This window comes from Pongo pygmaeus, chromosome 1 (genome assembly GCF_028885625.2).
Source record: "Pongo pygmaeus isolate AG05252 chromosome 1, NHGRI_mPonPyg2-v2.0_pri, whole genome shotgun sequence".
Classification (NCBI taxonomy): domain Eukaryota; kingdom Metazoa; phylum Chordata; class Mammalia; order Primates; family Hominidae; genus Pongo; species Pongo pygmaeus.
In genome coordinates this window covers 155,724,924-155,739,469 of record NC_072373.2, presented here as the reverse complement: position 1 = coordinate 155,739,469, position 14,546 = coordinate 155,724,924, and the positions used below count along the sequence as shown (strand labels likewise).

General features: G+C 35.3%; 1 protein-coding gene across 1 annotated transcript in view; it reads left to right on the top strand.

Annotated features, from left to right (window-relative positions):
* The window catches only part of TNNI3K (TNNI3 interacting kinase), a 342,552-nt gene that overhangs the window by 242,100 nt on the left and 85,906 nt on the right, over positions 1–14,546 (top strand). Inside the window, exon 22 of the mRNA XM_054482207.2 lies at positions 860–992. Within this exon, the coding sequence (XP_054338182.1) occupies positions 860–992 (133 nt within the window). The remainder of the gene's footprint in view (positions 1–859; positions 993–14,546) is intronic.

Here is a 14,546-nt window from a genome sequence, read left to right as displayed (position 1 = left end):
CTAGAATTTTCATCTCCTAACTCTAAATCCAGTGTTCTGCGCCCTAAACTAGAAATCAACCAAATTTATGCATTTGCATCCCAGAATGGAAACTAATTTTTTTAACTGAAAAATGTGAAATCACAAATGCAAAGAATGTAAATAATGTTATCGAAACAGAGGCTAGGACTTTGTACGGAGGGACTTGTAATATTTTATGGGCTTCCTTTCTGGAATATTGCACAAACAGCGTTCATAAATAGCACATCTGGGCAGAGAAAGTAAGACATCTGATCCAGCCAGTGATAAATCTGCTTCATAGGAATATTCTGGGCACTCCTCTGGAGCCATTTCTCTCCTCAGCCATGAGCGCACTATTTATGGGCCTAATTTAGTAACTTCCTAAATTACAACCTGAAGACTTGAAGGAGGTGCCTCCCACAGTGTGTGATTCACTCCCAGGGAGACATAGGGTCCCTGGATGAATCCATGGTTGGCTATTCTGAACCTTGTAAGGCTTCTAAGGGAGAAAGATGTTTATAGATTAAAAAAAAATAATGCTGTCTCTCATTGTATAAGAGGCGGACTTACTTGATGATTAATTACTGGTGTGATGTTTTAGGAAGAATTATGAACTTTATGATCTTCCAATGATTAAAAAATGCACTTTGAGGAACTGAACAGCCACAGTAAACACACTGTGTATGTATAAACATGTTTATTGCACACATTGAGGGCAATACGTATGGATGTTAATTTATATTTATGCCTTTTGAGAGCTTCGGAAGAACACAGCAAATTCTCACTAAGAAGAATGCTACTCTGCAGCGGAAGAACCAAACACTTGGTAAATGGCTTGTGGATGTTTCTTGATGTGCAGAACCTCCGTTGGATGGCTCCTGAGGTGTTCACACAGTGCACTCGGTACACCATCAAAGCAGACGTCTTCAGCTATGCTCTGTGTCTGTGGGAAATTCTCACCGGCGAAATTCCATTCGCTCATCTCAAGCCAGGTAGGACACACTGCAGTTGAAGTTTTCCTGTTTTACAAAGTTCACTGGATTTTTATAACTTCAAGAAAATTTTTTTTCACAAACTGATTAGTCTCTGTGAGATGGCAAAAGAGGAGGTAAGCAAACAATCTTAAATTGTTTTAAGGTGTGTGCCCAACCCAGAAAATTTAATGACTTACCTGTGATTTCAGACCCAGACACACAGAAATGCAGGTATATTTTATTAAAGTTTGGGACTTGATTTATTGATTGTTAAAAAAACAAGCAAATAACTATGATCATGTGGCATGTGAGGGCAAATAAGGTGGACAATGTGATATTTATTTTTTGAGATGAGATTTTAGAATTGCCCTTTTAACATGTATATAGGGATAAGAAAGTAGTAACACAGAAATAACCTATTAGGGCTGCTCTCTGCTTATCTCACATCATAAAAAAGAAGATGGGTTTTCCTAACATTTTTGTATTACATGCATATATATATATGGATACATTCTAAAAATGGGACATGCAGTGAGTCTGGCTTTCATTGATGATACACATTATGCTTTGCTTACGTGTAGAAAGTGAAGGTGAGGAATCTAATCACAGGTAAAATATACACATATTTTAGGTTTAAAGTAAACTTCATTTGCGTCTATCTCTCAATTGCATTTGGATTGCTTTCATATCTTGTCACACTAGACAAATCTCCTTAAGGACTTTGCATCCCTAAAACTTAGCACACTTGTAAAGTAGTTGTCAAATGTAATCATAAGTAATTTTAAATAATTATATTGTAATCTCCTAATGGCCACCCTACAACAATATATAAGAAGGATAAAGTCAAAAGAGATGTTACTTAAACATCCCTTTTAACAAGTTAAAAGTCTTGACCAAGATCAAAATATTTATGAGTACTCATGTACAGAGAGGAAGCCACATCTCATCTCATACTCTATTTTGGAGTTTTTTTTTTCCCCAAGCTACCATATGGTCTTTTAATTACACTCTGCATAGCACAGTACTTTTCACAGGTTATGTGCTCTGTGCATAGTTTGTTAAGCATAATGATGATGTAATTGTCCTAACTTTTCTCTACATATTTTCTATAGTTTTAAATTAGACTTAGCCCTTATTATAGTGTGGACATGTGGACTCTATTTTAAGCTGAACCAACATTGCCATTTGTAAGGTCTTGTTCTGATGTCCTTCCTTCTCTCCACTTCTTAGAGTGTGCATCCTGATAAGATTGATGGATATACAGAAAATTGATTATAATTTTAGATGTACTGTGGTGTTTTTTCATAAGAAAGAAATACAACTCATTTTGCTTCATCCCCTGTGTCAATCCATTAACCTGGCCCTGTTTATTTTACCTTCTAATACATGGGTTTCTCTACCACTTACCATCATCCACCACCATCGTAGCCCAAGCCATCTTTCCTTTAAACCACTGCGATAGTCTTTTTAAAAATAGGGTTTATTTAGGCATAATATACCTGCAGTAAAATTTACCTTTCTAGGTTAACACTTCAATGAGTTTTAATAAATATATACAGCTGTATAACCACAACTGCATTCAAGATGCAGAACATTTCCATCACTCCAAAAAGTTCCCAGTGCCTGTTTGGGATCAATCCACTTCTCCCACTTCCAGCCCTTGGCAAACAATGACCTCATTTCTGTCCGGATAAGCTTGCTTATATACCAATGTCATATAAATGGAATCATGTTGCTTTATTTATCAGTAATTTATTATTTTTTACTACTATGTAATATTTCATATTATAGATGTGCCATGATTTATTTATGCATACAGAAGTTCATGACCATTTGAGTTCTTCTCATTTTAGGGCTATTAAGAACAAATCTGCTCAAATAATTGAGGCTTCTGTGTAGTTGTTTTTGTTTCCATTGGATAAATGAGAAATAGATGGATTGCTACACATTATAATAAGAGTTTTTCCAAGGTGTCTGTACCATTATAAATTTCCAACAGTAGTCGGTGAGAATTTCAGTTGTTTCACATCCTTGCCAGCACTTTGAATTGTTTATTTTTAAATATATATGTATATATTAGCCATTTGAGTGAGGGTATATGGGACATCATTGTGATATTTACATTTCACTGATGACTAGAAATATTGACATTTTTATGTGCTTATTTGATATCCATATTTCTTCTGTGAAATGTTTGTTTAAATAGTTTCATCATTTAGTTGTAAGAGTTCTTAGATTATAGGGATTATAGGGAGAAGTACTTTATCTGCTACATGTTTTGCAAGGATTTTCCTGTAATCTGTGGCTTGCCTTTTTGTATTCTCAGCAATGTCTTTCAAAGAGCAGATGTTTTTAATGTCAATGAAATCCATCTTACCAAAATTTTAAATCAATTTGTATCCTATCTAAAAATATTTTTGCCTTACTCAAAGCCATAAAAACTTCCTCCTATTTTTTCATAGAAGTCTTATAGGTTTAGGTTTTGTATTTATAAGATCTATTTTGAGTTCTTATTTTTTTAAAGTACCCAGTTTGGGTGGAATTTGTTATTCTTTGGTTTGTTCATTTGTTTTTTTAATACAGATGTCCAATTCTTTTGGCATAATTTTTCAAAAATACTATCCTTTCTTATTAAATTATTTTGGTACATTTTTCAAAAATCAGTTGACCCTATATGTATGCACTTATTTCCAACTCTATTCTGTCTACCCTTAAATCAATACCACACTATCTTACTATATTATAGTAAGTCGTGAAATTAAGTAATGTGAATCCTCCAACTTTGTTCTTCTTTGTTAAAAAGGCTCTGGCCGTTTAGATTTTTTTGCTTTTCCATATAAATTTTAGAATCAGCTTGTCTATATTTCTATAAAAAGCTTGTTGGAATTTGATTCAATTTCATTGAATTATTAGATCAATTTGGGAAGAATGAACATCTTAACCATGTTAGTCTTCTGCTCAATAAACATGGTTTATCTCTATATTCACTTAGGTCTTCTTAAATTTCATACATTACATAATTTGTTACATATTTTAGCATACAAACCTTGCATATTTTTATTATACTTATCTCTATCTATTTTGTGTCTCTTGATGTATTGTAAATGTTGCTCTTAAAAATATCAATGTCCTAATTGGAAGTAAAACACTCCTAAGCCAATGCAAAAGAACTGAAATCATAACAAACAGTCTCTAAGGCCACAGCACAATCAAATTAGAATTTAAGATTAAGAAACTCACTAAAAATCACACAACTACATGAAAATTCAAAACCTGCTTCTGAATGAATCCTGGGTAAAAAAATGAAATTAAGGCAGAGATCAAGAAGTTATTTGAAACCAATGAGAACAAAGAGACAACATACCAGAATCTCTGAGATGCAGCTAAAGCAGTGTTGAGATAAGTTTATAGCACTAAATGCCCACATCAAAAATCTAGAAAGATCTCAAATTGACATCCTAACATTACAACAAAAAGAACTAGAGAACCAAGAGAAAACAACCACCAAAGCTAGCAGGAGAAAAGAAATAACCAATATCAGAGTGAACCGAAGGATATAGAGACATAAAAAACCTATCAGAAAATCAATGAATCCCGGAGGTGTTTTTTTGAAAAAATTAATAAAATAGACCACTAGCTAGACCAATAAAGAAGAAAAGAGAATAATCAAATAGGCATAATAAAAAATGATAAAGAGGATATACTTCTGACTCCACAGAAATACAAACAACCACCAGAGAATACTATAAACACCTTTATGCAAATAAACTAGAAAATCTAGAAGAAATGGATAAATACCTGGATATGTACACCCCCGCAAGACTGAACCAGGAAGAAGTTGCTTCCATGAATAGACCAATAATAAGTTCTGAAATTGAGGCAATAATAAATAGCCTACCAACCAAAAAAAGCCCAGGACCAGATGGATTTACAACTGAATTCTAACTGAGGTACAAAGAGGAGCTGGTACCATTTTTTCTGAAACTATTCCAAACAATTGAAAAGGAAGGACTCCTCCCTAACTCATATTATGAGACCAGCATCATCCTGATACCAAAACCTGGCAGAGATACAACAAAAAAAGAAAACTTCAGACCAATATCCCTGATGAACATTGATGCAAAAATTCTCAATAAAATACTGGCAAACCAAGTCCAGCAGCACATCAAAAAGCTTATCTACCACAATCAAGTTGGCTTCATCCCCACGATGTAAGGCTGTTTCAGCATATACAAATCAATAAATGTAATTCATCACATAAACAGAACTAAATACAAAAACCTCATGATTATCTCAATAGATGCAGAAAAGGTCTTTGATACAATTCAACATCCTTTCATGTTAAAAACTCTCAATAAACTAGGTATTGATGGAACATACCTCAAAATAATAAGACCCATTTGTGACAAACCCACAGCCAATATCATACTGAATGGGCAAAAGCTGGAAGCATTCCCCTTGGAAACTGGCACAAAACAAGGATGCCCTCTCTCACTACTCCTATTCAACATAGTGTTGGAAGTTCTAGCCAGGACAATCAGGACAAGTGAAAGAAGTTAAGCATATTCAAATAGGAAGAGAGAAAGTCACACTGTCTCTGTTTGCATATGACATGATCCTATGTCAAGAAGACCACATTGTCTCAGTCCAAAAACCTATTAAGCTTTAAGCAATGTCAGTAAAGTCTCAGGATACAAATCAATGTGCAAAAATCACAAGCATTCCTATACACCAACAATAGACAAGAAGAGAGGCAAATTGTGAATGAACCTCTCACTCACAATTGCTACAAAGAAAAAAAAACCTAGGAATACAACTAACAGGGAAAGTGAAGGACCTCTTCAAGGAGAACTACAAACCACTGCTCAAAGAAATAAGAGAGGACACAAACAAATAGAAAAACATTCCATGCTCATGGAGAGAAAGAATCAACATCATGAAAATGGCCAGACTGCCCAAAGTAATTTATAGATTCAATGCTATTACCATTAAATAACCATTGACATTCTTCACAGAATTGGAAAAAAAATTTAAATTCATATGGAACCAAAAAAGAGCCCATATAGCCAAGACAATCCTAAGCAAAAAAAAAAATAAAGCTGGAGGCATCATGGTACCCAACTTCAAACTACACTACAAGACTGCATAACCAAAACATCATGATACTGGAAAAAAAAAAAAAGAAAACAGACACATAGACCAATGGAAGAGAACTAAGAACTCAGAAATAAGACCACAAATTTACACATCCATAACCATCTGATCTTTGACAAACCTGACAAAAACAAGCAATGGGGAAAGGATTCCCTATTTAATAAATTGTTCTGGGAGAACTGGCTAGGCATATGCAGAAAAGTGAAGCTGGACCCCTTCCTTATACCTTATACAAAAATTAACTCCGGATAGATTAAAGACTTAAATGTAAAACCCAAAACTATAAAAACCCTAGAAGAAAATCTAGGCAAGACCATTCAGGACATAGGCATGGACAAAGATTTTATGACAAAAATGTCAGAAGCCAATGCAGCAAAAACAAAAATTGACAAATGTGATCTAATTAAAGAACTTCTGCACAGCAAAAGAAGCTATCATCAGAGTGAACAGACGATCTACCAAATAGGAGAAAATGTTTATTATCTATCTATCTGAAAAAGGCCTAATACCCACAATCTACAATGAACTTAAACAAATTTACATGAAAAAAAAACGACCCCATTAAAAAGTGGGCAAAGGACATGAACAGACATGTCTCAAAAGAAGACATTTGTGTGGCCAACAAACATATAAAAAAAAACTCAACATCATCGATCATTAGAGAAATGCAAATCAATACCACAATGAGACACCATTTCATGCCAGTCAGAATGGCGATTATTAATAAGTCAACAAACAACAGATGCTGGCGAGGCTGTGGAGAAACAGGAATGCTTTTACACTGACGGTGGGTATGTAAATTGGTTCAACCATCGTGGAAGACAATGTGGTGATTCCTCAAAGGCCTAGAACCAGAAATATCATTTGACCCAGTAATCGCATTACTGGGTATATACCCAAAGGAATATAAATCATTCTATTATAAAGATACACGCATGCTTGTGTTCTGTGCAGCACTATTCACAATAGCAAAGAGATGGAATCAACCCAAATGCCCATCAATTATAGATTGGATAAGGAAAATGTGGTGTGTATACACCATGGAATGTTATGCTGCCATAAAAAGGAATGAGATCATGTCCTTTGCAGGAACATGGATGGAGCTGGAGGCCATTATCCTCAGAAAACTAACACAGGATCAGAAAACCAAACACCACATATTCTCACTTATAAGCAGGAGCTAAACAATGAGAACACATGGACACAGGAAAGGGAACAATGCATACTGGGGCCTGTTGGGGAAGGCAGGGGGAGGGAGAGCACCAGGAAAAATAGCTAATGCATACTGTGCTTAATACCTAGGTGATGGGTTGATAGGTGCAGCAGACCACCATGGTACATGTTTACTTATGTAACAAACCTGCACATCCTGCACATGTTTCCCGAGAACTTAATAAAATACAATGAATCAATGTCCAATTTTTTGCTACTATTAATATATAGAAATATAATATTTTTTATTACAATGTAGTACCCCACAAACTTACTAAATTTACTTATCCATCCTAGTTCCCTTTTTTGTACCTTCTTTGGCATTTCTACATAAATAATTACGTCATCTGTTAATAAAGAATTTTCTTTCTTTCTTTCTTTCTTTCTTTCTTCCTTTCTTTTCTTTCTTTCTTCCTTTCTTTTCTTTCTTTCTTCTCTCTTTCTTTGCCTTTTTGAACAGTCAGGGACCTCCAATACAATGTTGAATTGAAGTGGTAAGATATATACCTCAAATTTGTCTATTTCTCAAAATGTTTCATCTGCCATCACCCTAGTGCAAACTGCCAGCTTTATCATTTGAACTTCTGAAATTGTTTTTGACTGCTCTTTCTTGGTTTATTTTTGTTTTCTTTTCCTCTCCAATCTCTAAACATCCACTGAAATAATATTTTAAAAACATAAGCCTGATATATTACCATTGCTTAAAATTATTTTATGGCTTCCCATATTCTTAGGATTAAATCTCAAAATTCTTATTATGTCCTGTAAAACTCTCCCTGATTCTGTACCTTTCACATTACTAACACCAGTTCACTTTCTGTACTCTCAGTATGTTGCATTTCATCTGACCTCTAGGCCTTTTCACAAGTACTGTTTCCTCAGTAAATGCAATTAATGATGACTACCACAAAAAATTATTGGGAGCATTCAGTGAGATGATGTTTGTGACCACACTTTATAAATTGCAAACTCTCTGTAACTGTAAGGTGCAAGATTAGGAAAAAGTGCAATACAAGGTCAAGGCTCCCTTTGATTCTATACTTCAGTGGCACTCTCGTTCTCTAGGTGGCCCATGTAGAAACTTCAAAGTCATCCTTGACTCCTCTTTAGTTCTCGTTTTATTTATTTCTCTCTTTCTTTTTAAAATTATTTTCCTATTTTCAGTTCTACAGTTTATCTCTGAAATCCATCCAGTTATCTCCATCTCCACTGCTACTTCCTTATTTCACATGTCAAATACAGCACATTATCTTAAATAGTATCCTGTCTTCAGCTTTGCTCATCATCTTTTTTCCACCAATCACTAGATTTAGCTTTCTAAAAATGCAAATTTGAACATAGCACTTCTCTGACTTAAAATCCCCAGTGTTTTTCTTTTGCTCTTAAGATAAAAACAAAACATCTTGAAACAATCTTCAAAGCCCCTTATGATTATGTCCCTGCCTGCCTCCCCGGCCTCCATCTCACCACATGCAGCCTGTCATCCAGAGTCATCCCAACCACAGGAAACTTTCATATCCCCAGCATGTATCCTCTCACCTCCATGCCTTTGTGTACATTAGTCTCTTTGTCAGAGACACTCTTCTCCACTTTTCATTATACCAACTCCAATTTATTTTTAGGTCTTAGTCTAAATATAATTTCTTTCCAAAAATCTTTCTTAATTCTCCAATATCAAGTTAAGTGCAATTTCCTCCTTATCCCAAGTCACCATTTATCATTGTATTTATTGCATTTTACTCACAGTTTTGTAATTTTCTCTACTTCATTAGACTTTGCTAATTATAAACTAAATACTTAAAAAAGGTAAAAAGGGCCCTGAGATTTTAGTTTGTGGACCCCAGAAATAGTTACCCATTTTAGAGGGAGAATATTATTTAATAAAAAGTTGAAAGTCTTGCCTAAGTATCTTTATTCCAATATCCCAGATATTAAAATATATAGTACTTTATTGGAAAGAGAGTTTGTTTATGATAGATGCTGAATTTTTCAAAGTTGGACAGTTACCATGAATCAAGAAACAAGATGTCTAATATCATTGCAGTGGTTAGGCAATCTAGCATATGTTCAGCAATAAATTATGTGAAGCATCAGATTCAATATAAGCTATATATTAGCCATTTACAATGAGGAACGAATCCATGACTGCAAAGTGAGACAGCATTATCAATTATGGTAGTAGCAGCATTATAGAGGACTCATCCTTCTGGATTTAACAGCATACTACCTCCTGGGAAAAATATAAACAAAGAACACCAATATTAGCATTGACTCCTACACAAGTGATAGGTATACATTCAGAAAAGCTTGAAGTTAGGGTCTCTTTTGCATCTCACATGTTCAAATTAACCTGTAATCTCAGGTTTAGGAAAACTGAAAAACCATCACATCCACCACCTTAAAGGTCAAATCAAAAAGATCAAATGCCCACAGGACCATGTGGATGCTCAAGGCGGAACAGTGTGATGAATAAGAAATCACGTGCTGTGACTCACGCTCCAGCCAAACAGCGCTGAGCAGGAACGTAGGTATACCCACGCTGACCATATCAACTAATTTCTGCTCATTAATTCAGAAATCTATGCATTTTTTAATATTGGCAATTAATTCAATATTTTAAAGAAAATATTTTCCTGGCTAACACCGTAGGGGCTAAAGAGAATTGGCATGTGTCTTGCGAACTTGTGCAATTTATTTAACCTACCTATACCTTAGTTTATTATTTTTTATTCTTAATTCTTTCTTTTATGTTATTATGGATACATAATAATTGTACATATTTATGGGGTACATGTGATGTTTTGATTCAGGCATAAAATGTGTAATGATCAAACCAGAATAATAGGGATATCTGACTTAAGCATTTATCATTTCTTTGGATTAGGGACATTCTGATTCTGTTCTTTAGTTGTTTTAAAACATGCGATAAATTATTGTTAACTATAGTCATTCCATTATGCTACTGAATATTAGATCTTATTCATTTTATCTAACTGTATTTTTGTATCTATTAACCATTTCCACTTTATCTCATCTTCCCCACTACCCTTCCCAGCCTCTGGTAATTCTACTTTCTATCTCCAGGAGTTCATTTTTTTTAAGCTCCCACATATGAGCAAGAACATGTGATATTTGTCTTTCTGTGCCTGGCTTATTTCACTTCATATAATGGCTCCCAGTTCCATCCATGTTGTTGCAAATGATAGGATTTCATTCTTTTTATGTCTGAATAATATTCCTTGTGAACATGTGCCACATTTTCTTTATCCATTTATCTATTGATGTACATTTAGGCTGATTCAAAATCTTTACTATTGTGAATGGTGCTGCAGTAAACATGGGAGTGCAGCTATCTCTTAGATATACTGATTTCTTCTCTTTTGGATATATACCTGGCAGTGGGGTTGCTGGATAATGTGGTAGTACAATTGTTTGTTTTTTGAGAAACCTCCATGCTGTTCTCCATCACAGTGACTGTACTAATTAACATTCCCACCAACAGTGTGTCAGAGTTCCCCTTTCTTTGCATCCTCACAAGCATTCATTTATTTGTAAAATGGACATAATAATAAGACCTACTTCAAAAGGTTAGAGCAGTGGTTGATAATAATAAGCACTCAATAAATGTTAGCTATTATTATTATTATTATTATCTTTAGGCCACCATTGAGTTCTTTCTTTCTGGGCCAGGAACTGTGCCATAGTAAGCAGACAATAAAGAGGAATAGGTCACTGACCAGGCCATCAAACTACTCATAGTATAGAGAATGAGTGACAGAAGCAAAATCAGCAGAGTAAGTCTCAACTAGCGAGAAGCACAGAGGGCTAAGGATGCTCCCTGGAAGGGCCTTTTACCCAAACTGGAGGAAGTAAAAGGATATCAGGGAAGGATTCTTAGAACAGATGATACCTGAATGCACCTTTAAAAGATGACTACTAATTAAATAGGTAAACTATGAAGAAGTGAGGAAGATGATCCAGCAGAAATCTGTATCAGCATGGTCCAGAGGCCTGAGAAATCCACAGATAGTTCAGTAGGGATGAATCAGAGAATACAACGACATCAGTCAAACAACACAGACTATAAATGTAAAACTGGAACCAGATGTTGAAGGTCCTTGTACAAGTCAGGTTTCTCCAGAGAAGCAGAACAAGTGGAATATATCTATTTATATGTATAAAGAGGTGATTTATTGTGGGTATTGACTCATATGATTATGAAGACCAAGAAATCCCACGATATGCTGTCCACTAACCAGAGAACCCAGAAAGTCAGTGATGTAATTCAGTGTGAGTTCAAAGTCCTGAGAATCAGGAGGGTCACCACTGTAAGTTCCAGAGTCTGAAGGCCCAAGGATCTGAAGTGCTGATATCTGAGGTCAGGAGAAGATGCATGTCACAGCCCCAGAAAAGAGAGCTAATTCACCCTTCCTCTGTCTCCTCATTCTATTGGGGCCCTCAAGGCATTGGATGATGCCTGCCCACATTGGTGAGGGTGGATCTTTCACACTCAGTCTATGACTCAAACGCTAATCTCTTCAAGAAGCACCCTCACAGACACACTAGAAATAACAGTTTACCAGCTATCTGGGTATCCCTTAGCCCAGTCAAGTTGACACATTAAATAAACTATCACAGGCCTTGTGCGTGTCATGAATGGAGGTCACTGCAAAGTTTTAAAAAGGAATATAGAACAACTCATTATTATTTTAGAATGTTCCCTTGTAACAAAGCAAAGGCTGGATTGGAGAAATTCAAAACTGGAGGCAGGGAAATCAGTTCATCTAGAAGAAATATCTATTACATTAACTGAAGCAGTAGCTTTGAAAGAGAAAGGAGATATTGGTTTAGGGAGATTTTAATAGGACTTCCCAATGGATTGAGGTGGGAGCACAAGGGAAATGAGGAGGTCAAGAAAGAGTTCCAGACTTCTGGCTTAACCATCATGATAACGATGGATACAAGAAGAGGAGCAGATTTATGAGGGAAATGATCAGATTAGGAGGAGAAGGAGCCAAGGTGTGAAGCCAAACAGAGAGAGAAGAACCAGGCAAGATGAAAAAGAAGCTGGCACAACCTGGCAAATAAGAGCTGTCCTCAATACATTTTAGAGAAAGAAATCAACACCTGATTCCCAGATTTCATTTCTCTCCTGGGCTTGTCTCCTCTGATACATCATGATCAACTAAAGAAGAATGCTGAGATGAATTAATCCATCAATATGCATTGCATCCATTCCCATTTCCTTATAACCAGGTACCCAGATTTGTGGATCACTTTCAAATTATAGTCTGGGCCCAAAGAAGGCAGTCTCTTGTTTTCTTTTTGTTTTCCTGTGTGATGCCAGCTGGTTCACAAAGAGATTTAACTCTGTGTCCTGGGATTCCTTAATGCCAGGCTCTTAGTAGTCTAGGATATAGCAGTAATTTAAGAACATCTGCCAATTTTTTCTAGGCAGGTTTTGGTGAGACTTCATATTGAGACTTTAACTCAGAGTTGCAAACTGGAAGTCCGGGAACCAAATATGGCTTGCAGACTTTTTTTATGTCACATATGGTATTTAAAAATATGAATTAAAGTACATTTAAAGACACAGATGTTCAATAGGTCTCATATTGGTAGCCATTTGAATTTACTACCCCTCCTTAAATATTAGATGATTATGTCCTTTTCCACATATTATTTGGACCCTAAAGCATTCTGGATATATTAACTTCAAAGGATATAAACACACTGATGATGTGGACTGTTCTTTGACAAGTGACAGGAAAATAGGAGTGAGCTAAAGTTCTGAAATCTTATGTTTATTGTGCTAATCCTTATCAGTTTATCACTAAAAAGAGTAGAGCCAACCAATCACCACACAGATCACTGGAAAGATTAAATCAGTCCAATAGATGGAGATATTTCTATGAATATAGCTGATATTAACATTCCAATATTTCATTACACTGACAAATATTGCAATGAGAACAGACAATGGAGCAAATTAATCTATTCTTCTGACAGTATATAATGAGAATGGGATGTGGTTTAAAAAATTAAGCCATTCTTAGTGCAATCTCAAGATTGCAATCTCATGGTCTCTCTCAGATGCTATATACTCTGGTGATACATCATTGAAAAGTGTCAGTTTAACAAAGAATGTGTCTTAGCTCTTGCTGTGGTTGTAGAACACATTTGCTTTGTCTCACCACAGCCCTGCCCATTAAAAACAATGAAGTAGAATCAATTATACTTTTCAGAACACACATAAACACAATCAAAGTTGAAAAATTAAGATACTTCTGGCAATTTTATATTGGTCAAAACTTACTAACAAAATATTGTAGTGTATTGCTCTCTTTCTAATCTTTTTAATATGAGTTTCTAAATTTAATTTTATAAAACAGAAAACAGTGAAAAGTTACTTTAGGGATTGAGAATCTAATACTAACTTATCTGTAAGTGGGGTATAGATAATTAAGGTTGTCATAGAGAGCTGCACAGTCATTCTCTCTGCATAGTCATATTGCGTTATGAGCTGAGACTTATGACCAGTGAGATAGGTTGTAGCCTTAAAATTTGCAGTAACTCAATGTAATATTTTACTTGGTATTCATACCCAAAGAGAATCTAAAAAGGACCAAAGTTGACTGGTGTTCTAAACAAAACAGAAAACATACAATTATGTTTTTTATATCTAGTTCTCTAGGTTCAAACCAAAAAGAATTGGTAAGACTCTTAGATGTGCAGATGATGATAATAGCAACAACAACGCAGCTACACTTGCTGAGAGCCAACAATGTGCCTGGAGCTCTATGTATATTATCTCATTTAGTCCTAGTAACCTGTGGGTTAAGTTCTTTTAGGATAAGACATTTGCTCAATGTCACATGCTAGTAAGAGGGCAGTCAAGACTTAAATACTCGGGTTCTCTGTCTTCAAAGCCCATGTTTGCCACCATTATATTCTGTCTTCCCTGCTTCATCTTACATTTAGCAAAATTAATGCTTATGAGGCAAATTGGTTTAATTAGTATCTCCCAGAGAGTTTACAGCAAAGCCAGACTGAAAATTAGACCTCCAGATTTCCTTGGTAAAGGTACTTCTTATTATGTCACTCTGCTTCAATTTATTGAAGCACCTCCTCCCATATTTTTGAATGAAAGATAATATTATTGATTAAATTTGCCACTAGATTTCAGTAATTTACCTGCTCATGTTG